The 19,715-nt window shown below is 58.6% G+C and overlaps 1 protein-coding gene across 1 annotated transcript in view; it reads right to left on the bottom strand.

Moving 5' to 3' along the window:
* RAMP1 (receptor activity modifying protein 1) overlaps positions 1-19,487 on the bottom strand; it is a 49,206-nt gene extending 29,719 nt beyond the window's left edge. The window contains exons 1-2 of the mRNA XM_004386494.2: positions 19,370-19,487; positions 10,433-10,571 (exon numbers count right to left, since the gene is read on the bottom strand). Coding sequence (XP_004386551.1) covers positions 10,433-10,571; positions 19,370-19,412 — 182 coding nt within the window. The 5' untranslated portion in view covers positions 19,413-19,487. The remainder of the gene's footprint in view (positions 1-10,432; positions 10,572-19,369) is intronic.
* Between the last annotated feature and the right edge of the window lie 228 nt (positions 19,488-19,715).

The following is a 19,715-nucleotide window of genomic DNA, read 5'->3' as shown; positions in this document are numbered from 1 at the left end:
AGAAGGTCAGCAACTAAGAACAGGACTCTCAACGGGATGGACTGACACAGTGGCTGCAACAATGGCCTCAAACACAGCAACAATTCTGAGGATGTCCGCACAGTGTTTTGTTCTGTTGTACACAGGGTCGCTATGAGTCGGAACCGACCCGACTGCACCCAACAACAACAAAAATAGTGAAAGATGTGCAGATTGAAACAAAAGAGGAGAGACCTCATTAAAACTTGCAAACCAAACTCTCTATAAACTTAGTGCTCATGAACTTGGGGGAAGGGAGCATTTTCATATGTTGCTGACTAATTTATAAACTGGCAACATTCTTTAGAAAGGTGACTGGGCAAAATCTGTCAAGAACCATAGACTATTCATATCATATGCAGTAGTAAGCTCACGTGTAAGAATTCTTACTTCTATGAATTTTTTAACAAAGAAATTAATCAAAAATAGAAGAAAGTCTATATGCATAAATGTTGCTATGATGGGGTCGCTTATAACAGAGAAATCCTGCAAATGTGTCAACATGAATAGGATTAAGAGAATCAAGGCACGTTAATTTGCCTTTCTTGCCATTGACCTGGAGTCCCTGGCCGTGAAGACGGTTAACCACACGATTAGCTTCTATCCGAAAGGCTGGGGGTTCGAGTCCACCCAGAGGTGCCTTGGAAGAAAGGCCTGGCAATCTACTTCGGAAAAGTCAGCCATTGAAAACCCTATGGAGCACAGTTCTACTCTGACACACACGGGGGAGCTGTGAGTCACAGTCCACTCAACAGCACCTGGTGGCCGGTGAGCTAGGCTGTGCCATCCGGCCCGGCAGGGAGTGTATTTTTACGAAAGTGGGTTCTCCATTTTTTGAATGAGACAAGAGGCTGGGAGATGAGGGAATTCAGAACTGGGGTCTATCCCAGAGAGCGCCATAAGTGCCCAGGGCTTAAGTCTCCTAAGACACTTCAGGAGAGGAAGTGTCCCCAGATTACCAGTGGGAAGGGCAGACGCTGGCCGGCCCGCTCCCTGGAGGCCACCCTGCTGGCACTGAGGTGTCCCTGGCCCTGCGTGTGCTCGGAGATGCCAGCCACTGAGTGATGGGGAAGGAATGGACGGAGCAGGGAGGCCCTGGGGGGTTGGGGGGGCCATGGGGGCAGGACGGGCATGGGGGTGAGCGTCAGCACGAGGAAGGGACACCTGGTCTCACCCCCCATCCTCCTCATCACCCCTCACGCCTGTGCCCCCTTCGCTGTGGTCAGGCCCCGTGACATCACAGCCCCAGTGTGCCTGGGCCCCACTCTCTGGATAGCCGGCCCTTCGTCATCCTTCTGCACAGCCTGGAAGGTTCTGGGCTTTCTGGGCAGTGTCTGAGGGCAGGACGGGGGCGGGCGATGAGCTGCAGCAGCCCCCGTCACCGAGATGCACCCCACCTGTCTGTTCTTCCGCTCCCAGTGGGGATCTACTTCATGTCGCCCCAGCTCTGACCTCTTTAATTGACACACAGCCTGAGCACATCCCCAACCCAGGAGGTTGCGAAACAGAGCCGTAAATCACCTGATGGAAAAGACGTCACTGCAGGCTGGCTGGGGCCCAGCACCATCACGGCTGTGGCTGGGGGCATCTGTCTGGGCCCTCCTCGGGCCTTCTGTCCCCACCCCCAGACGGGATTCCCCACTGCTATGACGTGGCCGCTACCGACGCATTCTCCCAGGCTTTCTGAGAAAGGAAGCGGGGTCCCTCCTCCCGTCTCCCAGAGCCCCGGGCCAGCAGGTGGGCATCCAGACCCTCTGGGCTGGTCACCCACGCGCCCGCCACGGAGCCAGTGTGCAGTTAAAGCTGTTGCTGCCCGCGGGCGTCCAGGTCCCAGCGCACAGGCCACTGCTGCCCCCCAAATGGCCAGTTCCTCTGGTGGGGGACCAGCGAAACAGAGGGGAGCCACACAGCTGGGAGGGGGGCTGGGAGCTATGGACCCCCAGGCCTTTGCAGTGTCCCCACGACCCCTCATTCCTACATCTGCCATCACTCTGGATGTGCCAAGCAGGGCTGGCTCTGGGCCTGGGGGGGAAGGGATTTCCAGATCCTTCCACCCCCACCCCCTGTCGTATGAGCCCAGCCCTGGTGCCTGAAGCCCCAGGAACGCCCTCCCCGCAGCGCCCTTGCACCCACTCCTGTGCTCCCCCAGGGCAGCCAGGTGGAGCCCCCTGGACAGAGAGGAGGATCCCTGCTGGGCCTCCCTTGCAGACACCCCGATGCTGGAACTGACGTGGGGGGGTGGTCGCATGCAGCTGCGACCCAACCAGGGAGAGCAGTGGTACGTCTGCAGGCTCTGCCCAGATGCCATCCAGTGGGCACCTCAGGACGGCATCTTTGAGTGGGTGGGGGCGAGGGTCCCTCAGGCAGCACCCCTACAGCCCCCTCCCCCGCCCACCCACAGCACACGAGACCCAGGGGCTCCCCGCCATGGCCTGAGCCTCTGCCCCCCTGCCAGGTTTGCTCAGCAGCACCGATCCCCCACGGACTGGGGGGCTGCCGAGCACCCAGCTCGGGCTTTCCTTCCTGGCTGAGAAACCAGCAAGAAACTCTCCCTGCCCCGGTCACACACCCAGGGGCCTCCAGTGGGATGTGAAGACACGCACAGGTGTCTCCCCAACCGTCGCTGCACAGTGGCCCCCGGGCTCCCCTGGGCAGGGGCCAGGAGCACCGGGCTTAGCAGACGCAGCCTGGTTTACAGTGGGGCGACCACAGGAGCTTCCTCGCACTGCCGCCTCCTCCTCCCTCTTCCGCTTCCACTGGCAGTGGGCCAGAGATGGCTCCGCGTCAGGACTCAGCACCCCGTGTCTGTGTCCACAGGCAAGTCTGCACACCTAGGCTTGTGAGTGTGTGGGTGCGTCTGCAGACGCCTGGAAGGACCTCCTCTGAGGTGGGCTTAGAAGGGGCGAGCTGAGGCTCAGGGCTGGCAAGTGGGCTTGGGGGTGGGCCCTGCCCCCCAGCCCCGGGAGGACAGGAAAGCCCCTGCAAGAACTGGTCTCCTGCCTGGTGCCGACTGTAGAGAGGGCCAGAGCAGGAGGGACACCATCTTCAGATGCGCCAAGACCTGGCCATGCTGGGGACCCTGCCTTGGAGTCCCTGTCCAGTGCCCGGGGCCTTAGAGTGGAAGCCCCTCCAGAAGCAGCCAACTGCGTGGGCGGGGCACCAGCTGGGCCGGGTAACGGCTGGGCGGGACCCCTTGGGTGGGGGCCTAGGGGGGCCTCATCGAGGATGAGGAGGGTGACCAGGAGGATGACCGGCCTGCCAGGAGCCCTTGTGATTCCAGAAAGATGCCTCACTCTCAGTTCCTCTTGAAATTCAAAACAAACGCAGCCGCTCTGATGCTGTTGCTGAGTTCTGAAGAATTTCCTGAGCTGACTTTTCAGGAGGACACACAAAGAGGGTTCTTTGTTCCAGGCAGCAGAGTGGGAAGACGTGGCAGGCCCGAAGGTCAGCGTGCCCGCACAAGTCAGCAGTGGTTGGCACCAGCTGTGTTCAGTTCACGTGCTCGGGGCAGACCTGGGCCTCTGGGTGCCTCCTCATCCTCCTGGTCTGCACCCTGAGGGCAGCAGAGAGAAATCCTCTGGGGCCTATGGGGGTGGCACCCAGCAGGGTCAGGCAGGAAGGAGTCGGACCCCACGGAGGCTCTGAGGCCAGGACTAGGGCCTTTCGCTTCAGTGTCAGGAGTGGGGGCGCCCCTCCCTGTGGAGGAAAGTGAGGCCGAGGTGGGATGAGGCGAGGGGAACCAGAGAGAGACGGGGGCAGGATGAGGCCCTGTGGCCCTGTTTCCCCTAAACACACAGACTGTCCCACACAGGTCTAATACACACTTCTCCCGTTGTCTGGGCTCCGTCCCCTTCTTACTCCGCAGAGCCCATGTCCGTCTGTCCACGTTACTGGTGCCTTCCTAGTTCTTGGAGTATCTCGGGATAGTTTCCCTAAGCTAGAACTCTGTGGGGCCCAGAACACTCAAGTGCAGGGGAGGCACCCACTCATAATCGGGGAGGGACAGAGGACAGTGAGGTTGTACACTGCAGTACTAGTCCACTTAAGGCTTGTGGTACACTCTGACCTCAAGATAGTCTTCCATGATTCTTTGGCAGTTGAAGGTATCCCCAGCCCAAGGGATGACCCCACACTGTGACAGCAGGAAGCCAGTACAGCTCCCGTCCACAGGGTGGTTGCCAGCCCACTGTCCACCTCATATCTCAGTGGTTCGTCCTGTGGCTCCTCACTGAAGGCCAGCATGTGAGGCTTCATGAGAAATGCATACGGCAAGTGAAGAGTTGGGGTATGCAGATGTGGCAGTCCGCTTCCATAAAGATTACAGCCTTGGAAACCCTATGGGGCACTTCTACCCTGTGCTAGAGGGTTGCAGTGAGTTGGAGTCGACTCGATGGCAATGGGTTTGGGGTTCATCTTGGCATGCTGTGGGGGGAGAAGGAGGCCCTCCAAAGACCCCCAGTAAGTGTGCCCACCTCTCCTCCTCCCCCTTCTGACCTAGGTGGATGGGACAGGGCAGAGGGACTAGCCTGGATGGAAGATGAACAGGGCCTGCGACGCTTCACAGGGAGAGTGGCCTAGGGAGAGAGCTACAGGGCCCAGCAGACGGCCTGCAGGTTCCTGTCCTCTCCCTCCCCAGGGGGCCAGGAGGGGGCCGGGGCAGGCCAGAGGAGGGGGCTGGGGCAGGCCGCTTTACTGCAAATGCCAGGGCGGTGGAGGCTGTCTCACTCCCGGCAAACAGGCTCAGAGGCACCGACGACGTTCCGAAACTCCGGGCCTTCAGGGCAGAGGAGGACAGCCTTGACTGCTGTGGTGATAAAGCTGGGCTCTCCCGGCGCCGCTGAACGCTGGTGGGGGCCCCTTCCCCTGACATCTGTCCCACCGCCCAAGGGGACACCTCAGACACCAAAGCTGTGCAGAGGTGGCTACTTAGTGCTTGACTCAACCCAGCATTTCTCACCTGGGTGAGAAAATCCAACATGTGGTCACTCTAAAATCGACCGTTTTCAAAAGACCAGACTTAATGCTTTGATTGAGACTGGAGGGACCCTGAAGACATGGCCCCCGGACTCTCTGTTAGCCCAAAACTAAAACCATTCCTGAGGCCAACTCTTCAGACAAAGATTAGACTGGACTATGGGACATAAAATGATACTCGTGAAGAGTGTGCTTCTTAGCTCAATTAGATCCATGAGACTAAATGGGCAGCTCCTGTCCGGAGGTGAGATGAGAAGGCAGAGAGGGTCAGGAGCTGGCTGAATGGACACGAGAAATTAGGGGTGGAAAGGAGAAGTGTGCTGTTACAGTATAGGGGGAGAAACTAGGGTCACATAGCAATGTGTTTATAAATTTTTGCATGAGAGACTAACTTGAATTGTAAACTTTCACTTAAAGACAACAATAAAATAAAATAAAATCGACCACTTTCTAGCTGAGTGAGTTCTGGCATGTGCTGGAAATCTTCTCCTTCCTTGTCCTGCTCTTTCTCTTGTCGCCTCCAACGCCCACAAGAAGCTCTCTGGAAACGAGAGGTCTGATGACTTTTTTTTTCCAAGTTCTCTATGCCTTCCAAAATTAGATTATATCCCCGCTAAATACGTCAGATTACACTAAATTCCATTAGCCGACCAGGGCTGCAGTCTATGAGATAAAGTGCTGGTAAACAAGGGGAATTTGACTTGTGGTGTTGGCGAAGAACATGGCCGTCCAGAAGAAGGAACACATCAGTCTTGGAGGAAGTACAGCCAAAATGCTCCTTAGAAGCAAGGATGGTGAGACTTCATCTTGCTTTCTTTGGACACATCATCAGGAGGGACCAGTCCTTAGAAGAAGGATATCACATTTGGTAAAGTGAAGGATCATTGAAAACGAGGGAAACCCTCAATGAGCTGGATTGGCACAGCTGCGGCGACAACGGGCTCAAACACACCAACAAACAGTGTTTCGTCCTGTTGTACATAAGGTCAGCATGTGTTGGAGCTGACTGGACGGCACCTAACAACAATAAATGATGGGATGGCTTCGCCGCACGGCAAGTGCCCACAGGGACCTGTTGAACTGTGACCCTCGAGGGCAACCCTGCACATTCTCCACAGGATAGGACTCAGAATGAGACCCCCGCGAACTGTTCTCACCACCCGCGGACTTGGCAAAATCCATCCAACCCAGAATGAACCGGAAGGAAGCGCTGAGGACACGGGCAGTCAGGTCAGGGACTGCTGACGCGTGCAGAGGCAGCAGTGGGCAGCACGGCCACGGGGAGACTGGCAGTCTTAGGACCTTGCGAGCCGGCCCATCTGGCACCGCTCACTCGCTCGAGAATGCCGACTACCCTCTTGATGGAGCCCAGCGTGGGTGCTCTCGGCAGTCCTTCACTTCGCTCGGGAAATCTCCGTCAGTGCTGCAGCAAGTACTGTTTCGATCCTCCAGCACCTTCCTCAAGGGCCGAGGGGATGCAGGGTTGCTGGGGCCCTCCCTTCTGTCTGCAGAATGCCAGTCTAGGAGCCCAGGAGGCCGGCTGCATGAAAGAGCCCCATAGCGTCCCCGTCCTATTTATTCTGTGTGTGTCTCACAGAAGGCTGGGCGGTGCACACTTGTCCTTGTCACTTGTGGGAGGGTAAGTCCCTCTGACAAGCAGCTGCTGTAGACTACAGTCTTCTCTGATTTCAGAGATGAGCTGGAGGTTTCCCATGGCCAGAGCCACCTGCAAGCCGGGCCGGGTCCCTGGGCCAGCTCTGGCCTCACACAGGCCCCCGGGGCTCTTGCCTTTGGGGTCCGCGACGGTAGTTCCATTCTGGTCCTCGAGGCCAGGCCCCAGCAGCTGCCCAGTCCTGTTCTCCGAGCTTCTGTCTTCACCGGTTGCACCTTCCCTGAGGGGTCTTTCCCGGTGCCCAGGTCCTTCGTCAGCTCGCCGGCTGGGGTCACAGTCCTCCAATCCGGGCTGGAGGCCCCGCACGGGCTGGGAGTGTCCCTGAGGCCAGCTGCTGCCTGGCTGCCTGGCTTCCCATAGGACGCCCTGCAATGTCACTGGGACATCCTCCTGCCCGCGTGAGAACCTACCTCCTTGCCTTTTCCAGCCTCTAGAGGTGCCCGCATCCCTTGGCAGGTGGCCCCTTCCTCCATCTTTAAAGCCAACTAAACCAAAAAGCCAAACCCATTGCCACCAAGTCGATTCTGACTTACAGCGACCTTATAGGACAGAGTAGAACAGCCCCATAGGGTTCCAAGGCTGTTATCTTTCTCCCACGGAGCCACTGGTGGGTTCAAACCACCGACCTTTGGGTTAGCAACTGAGTGCTTAACCACTGCACCACCAGGGCTCCTTAAAGCCAACCACAGGGGCCAAGCCTTCACACCAAATCCCTTTGACCCCCTCTTCCGTCTCCTCTTCCTCCTCTCCTTTTAAGAACCCCTGTGATTGGATCAGGCCTCCCAGATTATCTGGGACAACCTCCTAATCTCCAGGACAGCAGATTAGCAGCCTGTAAATTCTATCCAAGGGAGCCCTGGTGGCACAACAGTTAAGCGCTCGGCTGCTAAATGAAAGGTTAGTGGTTCGAACCCACCAGTGGCTCCTCGGCAGAAAGACCTGCCTATCTGCACCCATAAAGGTCACAGCCTAGGGGTAAGACACCGTATGGAGCTGTTCTCCTCTGTCCTGTGGGGTCGCTAGGAGGCAGAGTCCACTTGACACCACGCAACAGCAATAAGAAGCCCCATCTGCAGCCTTAACTCCTCTTTGCCAGGTAACCTAACATATTCACGGAGTCAGGAATTAGGACGTGGCCATCTTTGGGGGGCCATCGCTCTGCCAACCACAGACCCCCAGGCAAGGCCTGAGCTGGCTGTCTGTGAAGCTGGTAAGATGATGTTTCGCTTCTTTGTTCCTTAAGTTATCCTGGTTTTCTTTTTCAGTAAAAAGATGGCGAGCAACCGCGCGGCTGTGCTTCTATTTCCAGCTGTCTTACCAGGGGGAAGGGTGGCAGGCTCATCTGGCCCCAGCGCTAATTATTTCTGTGTGCACTTCCAGCACGGCCAAAGCCGTCTATGGTGCCTTCCGTTTCCAACAGCATACCCACGTCGCCCTCAGGTCCCGCCGAGCCGCCTAGGTGGAATCAACCTAGACAAATCAATGATGGCTTAGGCAGAGCAAGGCCAGAGCTGGGACTCCTGCTGAGTCTGCCCTGCATCAGAATAAGATGCAATCTTTAAATACTAATTACTCAGCTGAGGCAGAAGGCCAATTAGCCCACAGAACAGTCTGAGCTGATTGCTGCCACCCTGTGCCCCCTCTGTTTCTGACTCCTGATTAATTTCAGTTTAGGAAACAAGACCCCGAAGTCTCGGAAGGTCCCAGAGTCCTGCGGAGTGAGACAGGGCGAGGAGATCCACCCCGACGCGCTCCCCATGGACACGCCTGGGGCTGGGGGTAGAGGGGCACTGAATCGCCTTCATCCGGGTGGGGGACCAGAGACGAGCCGGCGAGGGGCCACCGGAACCTCATTTTCTCATTCGTGCAATTGGGTTAAGATGAATGACGTCGGCCTCACCTTCCTGGCTGGGCAGGAGGGAGAAGGAGAGCCTTTTGATCAGCCCCCAGGGGGACGCTGCCTGTCCGACCTGCCAGGTCAAGGCCTGTCCAGGGCCGACCTGCCATCCCCCCTACGGATGAATATGCCCGGGCCCCCAGAGCACCCTATGGCACTGGGCTGGGCTGCTCTTTCACAGGTGTGTGTGGGGTGGGGGCGGCATGCAGAAAGGACCCCCAAGGATGGAGCCAGAAAGGTCTCTTCAAACCTACCCTCCAGCCCAGGAACCCCCACGCCCCATAGCCGTGCTCCATGGTGACAGTGGCCTAGCAGGGCTGGCCCTGCAGCCCCTGCCTCAGCCACTTGACCTGGGATGCCACAACTCTCCACAGCTGAACTTGAGCAGAGAAGCGGAGTTTATTTTAAATCCCAGTACTGCACACCTGCCTACATCCCGTGCTTTCATACTTTTTTATTTTAGGCTCCCAAGCTAGAGATTCACTTCCACAATGCACTGAGCACAAACTCTCTGCTAAGTGCGATGGACCCTAGATGAAGGAGAGGGGTCTGCCTTCAGGGAGCACGCAGTCAGGTGGCTTCCTGGAGGAGGCTGCCTCTGCACTGCTGCCTCCGTAGGAAGGACCGGGCCGGGGCTGGCCAGAGGGGGCACCCAGCCTGGCACGGAGAAGCCTGCACGGTCTCAGGGTGGACATCGCAGCCCTCGCTCTTGAGGACAGAAGGCAATCCCTTCCACGACAGTGCCATACAGGAGCTGGGTGTTCACGCTGTGCTTGCTAGACCCCTGAATGCTTGAGCCTGAATCCCCAGCAGCCTGGGTCTGCCCTGGACCCCGAGACACCAAAGCCACATGTGCCCTCTGTCTATGGCCTCGGAGACCTTTCTTCCTGGGAGGCCCAGTCACAGACAACCTGCTCCTCCTGGGCCTTCCCTCCTGGCCCTGGGCCACCTGAGTCCAGGCTCCTCATTCAGCCCTGTCCCGCCACAGCCCACCACCAGAGGGAGGCGCCTGTGGGATGCACCCCGAGTGTGCGCCGCGAGGGCGAGTGCGGGATTATCAACCACTCACAGATGCTTGGATGACTACCACTGGCGTAAACCCCCAGGCTCCTCTGACCCCACGTGGCCCTGCTGTGGTGGGATCCGAGTGCCAGGCCCCTGTCCCTGCGTCTTCTGGGTGTTTCCTTCCCCTCACTCCCCCACTGATGCCCCCAAGATGCCCCCAGCCCACTCCAAAGCAGAAGCAAAGACAAGAATATGGATTGTGGAGACGCCAAGTTCTGACTGCTGCTCGCCCGGCCAGGCATCTGCTCCTGAGGTCAGAGGGGCCTGCTTCGGGTGGGGAGAGCCCTGGGACCCCAGAGTCGGCCAGTGGGTGGGAGGCAGGGCCTCGGCAGGAGGACGCAGGGGCACAGGGAAGAGTCTCGGGGGGAGCCGTGTTCGGTGAGCAGCCTGAACCCCCCTCCTGGTGACAATTGTGCCCATTCAGCACTAAGCCGGGGAGGGGGGTGGGAGCGGTGGGATGGAGGGAACCAGCAGGGACTTCCCTGAAGACGGGGGCTCGCGCCACAGAGCATTGGCCTCCAAGGCTCCCCAGCACTAGATAGTGCTCCGGTTACCCCCAACACCCTCAGGCTTCTCGGACTGGACCCGCGCCCCTGTTCCTGGGACCCCCCCACAAAGCTCCACCCTCCACCTCGGTGGTCTCCTCCCCCACATTCTTCTCACCCACCTGTCACCCTCAGGTCTCCAGCCCCTCACTCTTCCCACCCACCTGTCACCCCCAGGCCTACCTAGCAGGGGCTGAGCCCCGCCCAATGCCTGACCCACTTAGGGTGGGGGCGCCGCAGGATCAGGGACTCAGGACTCACCCTATGGTCTTGCCCCAGTCGCACCAGAGGGTCTTCCCCAGGGCCTCCATGTCCACCTGGAACCGCTTGAGGCACAGCTCTTGGATGACGGGGCCGTAGTTGGCGTTCTGGCAGGCGGTGGCCACCACGAGGAGGTGCACTGTGGGGACAAGGATGCCTGGGGCCGTCAAGCCAGCAACCCACCCACAGCCCCTCCCCTGGCCCCGGAGGCTGTGCTCACCCAGACCCCTCCCCTCGGCAGCCATGCCCATCCACAGCCCCTCCCAATGGCCACGCCCACTTCACAGCCCCCCTCCCCGCGGCCTCGCCCATTGACAGCTCATCCCGTCATGCCCACCCATGGCCCCTCCCTGGACACAGACACAGACACACACACACACACAGACACACAGACACACACACACAGACACACACACAGACACACAGACACACACAGACACACACAGACACACACACACACACACACACACACACACACACACCACCTACCCATGGCCACGCCCCCCAAGCCTCTCCCCCAGAGGTCCCACCCACCCACGGGACTTCACCCAGCAGAACCGTTCACCCACGGCCCCACTCCATGACCGCACTGGCCCCTCCCAACAGCCACGCCCATTCACGGCCCTCTGCCCGCGGCCAAGTCCACCCACCGGCCCTGGGCAGCGCCTCTCCAGCCAGCAGGACGCAGTGGGTCTCCTGAGCAATCCCTGGAGAGGATCTACGGCTCCAGCACCCCCTCCCCGCCCCCTGCGGGCAGCGAGGGTCCCACTGCACCCCGAGATGCTCCGTACAGGGCAAAGGTCAGGGAGATGCTAGGGGGCGCCTCGGCTTGCCAGGAGAAAGTGCCACTTGTCCCCAGAGCACACACAGGTCATCGCAGGGCTTTTTACACATGCACCGTCTAACCCTCACAACCCCGGTGTAGGTCCTCCTGACGACCCCACCCAGACTGGACAGAGGCAGCGAGAGAAACCACTCCCTGGGATCGAACCCCAGCCGCTCCAACCCTCCAAGACCACCATGCCGCCAGGTTCTCCTCTAAATGAGGAGAGGTGTCGTCTCGCCCCCAGCGAGGGGCAGCATGAGGGGTTCCCGGGGCTTCCCGACCCCCCCCCCCCCACTTCCAGAAGGCTAGCCAGAGCAGGTCCACCCAGCCTGGCAGAGCTCAGGGCTCCGGGCTAGTGGAGGCCCACGTGTATGACTGAATATTTACAAGGTGTAAACGAGCTACTGTTAGGTAAAATATGTTCCACACCCCCACGAGATTCAACGTGATTTATCAAGCAGCGCATTGCACAACATCACAGTTCCCTTTGTTCCCCCAGAGCCCATGATTAGCTCTGGGGGTGGGAAAGCTCTTCCTTTGCTCCCCCTCCCCCACCCCCAGGACACCTCTTTCTCCTCAGCTGAATGTCACTTTCTCAGTCTTTCTATGCGGTGGCAGGGGCGGGGGTGCTCTTACTGTTCCCTGTTCAAGGTCTGACTGTTTGCCCACCTGCTTCCCCCCTCACTCCCCTCACCCCCACCCCCGCTATGCTGGGCATCCTTTGCCCTCAGGGTGCCCCCAGCCTCACCACTGCCAGCACTGCCCTTCCAAGTCCCTGGAAGGAACCTGGATGGCTGGGTGGGTGGATGGATGGATGGATAGATGATGGATGAGTATGTGGATGGATGGATGTGTGGATGGATGGATGATGGATGAATAGATGTATGGAAGGAAGGGTGGATGGATGGCTGGAAGATGGATGTATGGATGGATGGTGGGGGAATGGATGGATGGATGGATGGATGGGTGGATGGATGGATGGATAGATGGGTGGGTTGGTGGGTGGATGGATGGATGGATAGGTGGGTAGGTGGATGGATGAGTGGCTGGGTGGATGGATGGGTGGGTGGGTGGATGGGTGGGTGGGTGGATGGATGGGTGGGTGGGTGGATGGATGGGTGGGTGGGTTAGTGGGTGGATGGATGGATGGATAGGTGGGTAGGTGGATGGATGAGTGGCTGGGTGGATGGATGGGTGGGTGTGTGGATGGGTGGGTGGGTGAGTGGGTAGGTGGGTGGATGAATGGATGGATGGGTGGATTCCACAGGCCACAGACCAGGGCACTGATCCTGGTCCACAGCTGCGCACTAGAACGGAGTGTGGATCAGGAGACAATGAAGCCCCAGACAGGGCAGAGGTGGTGACTGCTTCACCAAGGGTGAGTCATGCTGACTTGGGGAGAAGAGGTGGAGAATAGGTCTTACTGGAGAACAGGTCTTTCTTACAGGTAACAGAGGCCAAGTGGCTGAGTCAAGCCAACAGAAGCGCAGACTGACAGTAGGGAGCCTGCAGGGCACAGAGGCCCTGAGCAGGAAGCTGGAGCTGGGGTCAACCTGGCAGGTCCCCATGTCCCCGTGAGGTCCCAGGAGAGGGGGCTGTGTGGGCCCGCCAGGCTGTGAACGGGGGGGAGGCCAGCGCTTCATACAGCGGGGTGAGCAGGCCCCCGAGGCGATGGAAGCTTTTTGAGAGGGGACGGGTGGGGACAATCAAACCCTCTACTGCCCAGGCAGTGCTCACACCCTCCTGGCAGGGCGAGGGACCTTGGAATGGGGGCACTTTCGTTGGAGGGAACCTAGGTTTCAGTGAGACACCGGGGCCTCCTCTGACATCCTGGAGTAAGAGGAAGGAGCCAAGTGACACCCACAGGAAGGAGCCCCGAGTGGCGGCCGAGGCCCTGCCTGGGCGTGTCCTGCGCCTCATTCTCAAGGATTTATGTGGGGACCCCGAGGCCTGTGGATTCCACTCGAGCGTGAGACCGCGTGGGAGAGCTAATGGACGCGCCAGATGACAGAACCCAGGCTGCAGCGCTGACCCGGCGGCCACAGCGAACAGGCACGTTTCATGGCAATAAAAGAAAATCTGTGTTTAATTCAAAACAAAACAGCCCACATACCCACACAAGCCTACAGGCAGAGGGGCGGCTGGCAACAGGAGGCCTGAAGAAGTCTGGGGGGCTGCCTGATGGGCGGAGACCCGGGGAAGTTCAGGTGAACCTGGAAACCGTTCCATGTTTCAGGTATGGGAAAAGAAAACCCGCATTTTTCTAAAACAAGACTGATGCAGTCTCTTTACTGGAGGTAGAGGCGACATGACGGTTTTAAAACTGAACGAAGTTGCCAAAAGTGTTTAAACGGGGCGATTGAGGCCACGTGGGTCCCGCCTCTGTGGACAGCATCGGCTCCTGCATAGCTCAGGGGGGCCCGGAGCTGGGTGAAGGCTGTGGGTGAATTTCTGCCCGGGCTCCGGTGCTGGGACGCCACCTGCCCTCCTGCCCGGGCACCCGTGCTGGGACGCCACTTGCCCTCCTGCCCGGGCACCCGTGCTGGGATGCCACCTGCATCCAGTGCTGGGGGCTCAGAGAAACTGCTCCCTCTCTTCACAGGGGAGGGGTGCCCTGGAACCAGGCAGTAGGGACCCTCGAGCAAGTACCTGAGAAACGGGGTGTCCACAGGGCTCCCCACAGGCAGCAGCATCTGTGGCCTGGGCTCTGGTGACCTGCCGAGCCTCACACTGGCTCACGGACAGAGCAGTCATTATGTCTGGGCCTGCATGTCTGGCAGGGAGGCGGGACCTGCTGGGCTTGTTTTCTGTTTGCAGAGAGACAGAGCTGCAGAGCCCGTGACACTCCTCAAAGGCATGGGGTGGGTGGCAGGGTGACGGTTGCCAGGGCGCCTGCTTGTCTCCAGCTCCTGAGAGAGGCTGGGGCTAAAAATAGCACCTCCCTGGTGACGCCATGGAGGGCTGGCTGCGCCTGGGAGGAGCAGCCTGCCCTGCACTCGCCCTGAGCCCCCCACACTCCCTGACCTCCCAGGGCTTGGGCAGGTCTCCTCACCTCTCGGCTGTTTCTTTATCTGTGGATAGGTCTCCCCCAGGCCCAGCCCACTGGCTTCTGGGGAATTGAGTGTCAAATCACCTGTCCCCATGGGGTCTCCAGGGTTAAGACGACCTGAGAGATCCCCTGGACACCCAGGGGCCTGACCCTGGACCCTGCAGGGGAGCTGGGGTGGGGGTCTGGTTTTGGTTTCACATCCACTCCAATGGTGAGCCTGTCATTCTTGCCTCAGAGAGTCTCTGGGGCCCTCTCCTCTGCCCCTCCCCCATCAGCCCTCACCTGGCCTCCCCACTCCACGCCTGCTCTGTGCCGCACCCAGGGGACGCTCTGAATGCCACACGTTAGACCATGGCACCCTGTTATGGGTTGGATTATGTCCTCCACAAGCTATGTTGAAGTCCTAACCCCCAGCAGCCCAGCCCCCACGAGCAGGCCGGCCCACCGCTGGCTCACTCGGCTTCCCTGCCCACTGGGTTTCCAGCATCCCCTCAGCTGACTCATCTGCTGGCAGGAGGGACCTACAGGGAAGGCTGAGCAGGGTCTGCGGAGGGGCCGGAAGCAGGGGCAGCCAGCCACGCCCACAGCGCACAAAGGCAGGCAATGCTAACGAGGTGTGACCAGGCTCTGACTGGGTGTGCCAGGACACAGAGGAGGCTCATTGTCCCCATGGTGGCCGGTGGGGGTGGCCAGGGAAAGCTCCTGGAGGCGAGGTGGTCATTCTGGTGAGGGGTGCAGCGGGCCAACCCCACCAGGCCTGTGGGGCTGGAGGGCAGGGAATGGGGCAAAGGGTGATGGCGAGGTGGGGGACGTGGTCATGGGGCCCCACGCCACGCTGCGAGTGATCCCGGGGGAAATGCAGGAGACCCCGCAAGGCCGGACGAGGAAGGAGGAGGATGTGGCTGTGGCTGCCACAGCGCTCATCTTGGTGGGCCCGCTGCAGCAAAGTCGCCTGGAATTCTTGTTTTAAGCATGATTAAAATGATGTCAAAGGGAACACGGAACTAAACCATATGAGGAGAGGAATGCCTGTCCCGTGAGCAACAATAATGTCGCTATGTTAAGATGAATAAGGTCCTGTGCATGGTGGGGCGTCCTCTGCCCACGCTGGGCGGACATAACCCACCTCAGTGAGGAGAAACCAGTCTTGTAGAGATGTCTCCAGCCCCAAGGTCATTCCAGCCGGGAGCGAGGACACCCTCCACGGGCTCCGAGTGTGGGGTGCGGTGGGGGCCTGGCAGAGACCGGGCGTGGGCAGGGCCCCAAGGGCACCTCTGGTGTGGCGGGGACAGGGCAGAGCCGGTCAGCGTCCTCTCTGCGCTTCACCTGTGAGGCCACTGAGGCAGAGAGGCGGCCGGCACACAGGCACTGCCAGGTGCTAGCAGCCCTGCCGCCCTGGCCCCCAGCTCCCCCGGCTCCACCTGCTCTTCTCGGTGGTAGCCTCTCCTTCAGGAGGCCGTCCGCTTCCCCGCAGTCCCCACAGCCCCAGCCACACCCGGTGGGGTCCACTGAGCCCCTGCACCCATCAGGCACCTCCCTGTGAGGCACAGACAGCCAACTCCGTCGCTGAGCACCCTCCCCCACGGGCTCAAGAGGTGCCGGCAGAGCTCGGCTGTCTGCCTGTCTGTCTGTCTCCCAGTCATAGCAGGTGGCCGAGGCTCACAGAATGTGGCCTGGCCGAGAGGGACGAGACAGTTTTTCCCCAGGGTTCCAGCATGAAATCGCTCAACCTGGCTCCTGTCCCCTCCCGAGACAATCCCTCCCGGTGGCCAGGCCCAGGTCAAGGACCACTGAGGGAGAGCTGTCCACACTGCAGGGGGTGGGACCCTTGGGGAGACAGGTACTGTGCCTGGAGGAGGGCGACGCCTTAGGGGGCTGAGCATTTTAACTGGACTTCACAGCATGGCACCACCTTCACACAAATAACTATGTGCCTTAAGGAAGGATTCCCCCTGAAACAGGTCCTTCTTGTTAAGTTGCTGAAGGCACTGTGGTGGCACAGCGGTAGAATTCTCGCCTTCCGTGCAGAAGGCCCGGGTTTGATTCCCAGCCAATGCACCTCATGTGAGGCTTGAGAGTTGCTATGATGCTGAACAGGTTTCAGCAGAGCTTCCAGACAAGATAGACTAGGAGGAAAGGCCTGGCGATCTGCTTCCAAAAATCAGCCAATGAAAACCCAATGGATCACAACAATCCGATCCACAACCGATCATGGGGTTGGCTCAGAACAGGGTGGCGTTTTGTTTCATTGTGCACGGGGTCCCCATGAGTCAGGGCCGACCCCACAGTAGCTAACAACAACCAAGACGAGTTGTTTAACACACGTCCAGTCTGGATACAGTTTCTCCCCATCCCTGGCTGGGACTGACCATCTGCGCCCTGACTAGCATGCCCTGTGGAAGGAAGACAAAAATCTGGAAACTTCTCCCTGCAGCTAAATACACCGAGAGGGTACACACACACACACTGAGTTGATTAGCAAATGAGAATCCTCCAAATGTGGGTTCCAGGATTAGGAGAACGGCCTCCAGACTGAAAGCCCCAGAGCCAAGGCAGGCACGTGGCCGTGCCCAGCGCAGACCCCAGGGAGCCTTTCCGTGGAGGCCGCAGCCCGAATGCCCCGCGTGATGATGGACTCTCAGAAACAGCAGACAACTACCCAGGCATCTGTCACAACCCTGCTATGGTGTAAAGCCTGCTCTCCCCTGATGACGAGAACCCTTTCAGAGGCCAGCCGTGTGCGAAACCTCAAAACTCAGGCACGGTGCAAATGGTTTCACGACTAGCCGAAACATTGGCGGTTCGAACCCACCCAGAGGCACCTGGGAAGGCAGGCCCGGTAATCTGCTTCCAAAAGGTCACAGCCTTTGGAGCAGTTCTACTCTGCACACGTGGGGTTGCCATGAGTGAGAAATGACTTGATGGCACCTAACAACTACAACGGAGATTTTTGTAGACAGAAAAGGACACGTGAAGCTCAAAACTACAGGAAATCCTACCTAGAGGAGGTGCAGAAAGGGAGAAGATTGAGTAACAGAAATAGCTTGATGATGAAATTGTTACAATTCTTAGACCTTTCAAAGAAGAAACCCCGCCTAGCCATTCTGGGTGGCTGAATCTCCATCACCAAGGAGACCAGGCGAATGCCATGGCTTGGGGAGGAAATGAACAGTGTGTGCTTACTAACTCTCCTAATTACTGCTGGGCCCCCGTGACATTCATTTACTGATAACCCCATAAAGTTGTGTTTGTTCTTCCAAGATCTTACATTAACCAGACCACTCAGAATAATAAGATTCCAGAGAAGCTGGACTTCCGCCAGAACGTGAATCTCGTAAACGAGGAAAGTCTTTATATGTGATCATGACATTGTGTTTGATTTATACAAACATCAGATGTGCAGCTTGTGGAATTTAGTAACATTTATTTATTTGTTTATGCTAAAAAAAAAAGTACTCAAGCTAGCTGTCCGCCATGCTAACAGAGAAGCGCTTGTTTCTTACGACACTACAGCCGAACGTTTCATGCCAAGCCAAGTAGATTCTAACCCAACAGAGGAGAATAATACTATTATCAGACTTTGCTTTTTACGTAATTTCAGCCAGATTATGTTACATTTAATCAGATGCTAATGATTCCAGCTTGCATGGTCTTTATGCAGTTGTGACACTTCTGCTGAGTTTAACAAATAGGGAAATGAGGACTCTCACACCTCCTATACAGTCCTAGGGGCCCTGGTGGCGCAGTGGTTAAGAGCTCGGCTGCTAACCAAAAGGTTGGCGGTTCGAATCCACCAGCCGCTCCTTGGAAACCCTGTGCGGCAGTTCTACTCGTCCTATAGGATCACTATGAGTTGGGACTGACTCGAGGGCAACAGGTGGTTTGGTTTTGGTGCAGTCCGGAGGCAGCCCCGGTGGCGCAAATGGTTTGTGCTCGACCACTAACGTCAAAATTAGCAGTTCGAACCCCCCCAGCAGCTCCGCTGAACACAGGCCTGGCAATCTGCTCCATAACAATTATAGCTAAGAACACTCTAGGGAGCAGTTCTAGTCCGTAACATACGGGGCTGCCATGAGCCCTAAGCCCCCATCTCCTTTCGGTGCCCAAGATGGACTCCACAGAGACAAGCTGCTTTGGAAGCTACGAAAAGCATTTGAGTGGTCACGTCCTTCACCAGGACCAGCTCCAGGGCCACCGTCACCTGTTCTGGGCAAGGGCCACAGATCCCAGTCAGAACTGCAGGGGGCTTCCAGGGGCACTGGGTCCCCACACTTCAGCAACCTGCTTGGTTTTCATCAAAAGATAAACAAGTCAACGAAAGGACTCCAATGACCAAAGCCGTTTGGAGAGGTTTCTTGACTCAGCATATTCAGAAAACATTACGGACAGGAGAGAGAAGTGGCAATTTCTTGCTAAATCCTGCTATGTCTGGCACGCTCTCCGTCACCACTGGGTTCCAATTTGCCATCTCTCTCAAAACTGAAAGCCCAGCACGTTCTGCTACAGCATAAGAGTGTGTCCCTTTTTGAATTCCTGTCACGCAGAAATGGCAAGATAAAAACAAACAAACAAAGAGCTGTGGAAATGTCTCAGAGACGAGGACGACCGTCCTCGCTCCAACCAAGGGCATCCTGGGCAGCTTTTGGAGCCAATAACTCACTGCTGCCACCACATGTGACAACGCATTGGATTTTCGTTTTTAACGAATTGGCAGGTACACTGCAGTGATTCCGGTTCCCAGACACCTAGGCTGCCAGATATCAGCTTCCAGATGGTGCCCATACGAGCGGCCCGGGGAAGCCCCGCTCCGAACGGAGCCACGGAGACAGAGCCAAGGAGGGCAACCCGGGTCCCGTTTTCCTCCTGCAAACAAGCTTTCGGGGCGCCCTGCAGACGCGCTGCTCCCCTGGCGCCCCAAAGCCGCCCTTGCTCCCGGGGAGGCACCGCCCCGCGCGCCCCGACCGGTTCCTGTCCCCACGGCGCCGCAGGGCCCTGCCCGGGCGCTCGGACTGCGGGCCCGCCTGGGGACCCTCCTCTCCCAGGTCCCCGCGCCAATACTCACCCAGGAGCAGCCAGAGGCCGCGCCGCGGGAGGCCTCCGGCCATGGTGCGCCACCGAGCTGCTGCTGCGTGCCTCGCCGGGAGAGGACTGCGCGCCGCTGACTGGCGGACGACGCAGCCGGGGGAGGATGGAGCAGGCGGGGGCTGAGCGCCGCAGCGCGGGCTGCAGGGGCGGCGCCGGGCGGGCAGGCGGGCGGGGTGCGGTCCTGGGCGCTGGGAGCCGAGAGGAAGGCTGGGCGCGCCGAGGGCGCCCGCGTGCATCACCTGCCTGCCGGCCGTGGGCGCTGGAGAAGGGGCGCAGCGACCCCAGTGAGCACGCGCGGACACAGCGGCCCACAGGTGTCTGGA

Source organism: Trichechus manatus, unplaced genomic scaffold, assembly GCF_000243295.1.
Source record: "Trichechus manatus latirostris isolate Lorelei unplaced genomic scaffold, TriManLat1.0 scaffold00165, whole genome shotgun sequence".
In the NCBI taxonomy this organism is placed as follows: Eukaryota; Metazoa; Chordata; class Mammalia; order Sirenia; family Trichechidae; genus Trichechus; species Trichechus manatus.
Note: the sequence above shows the minus strand (reverse complement) of the source record. Positions and strands in the feature narration are given on the sequence as shown.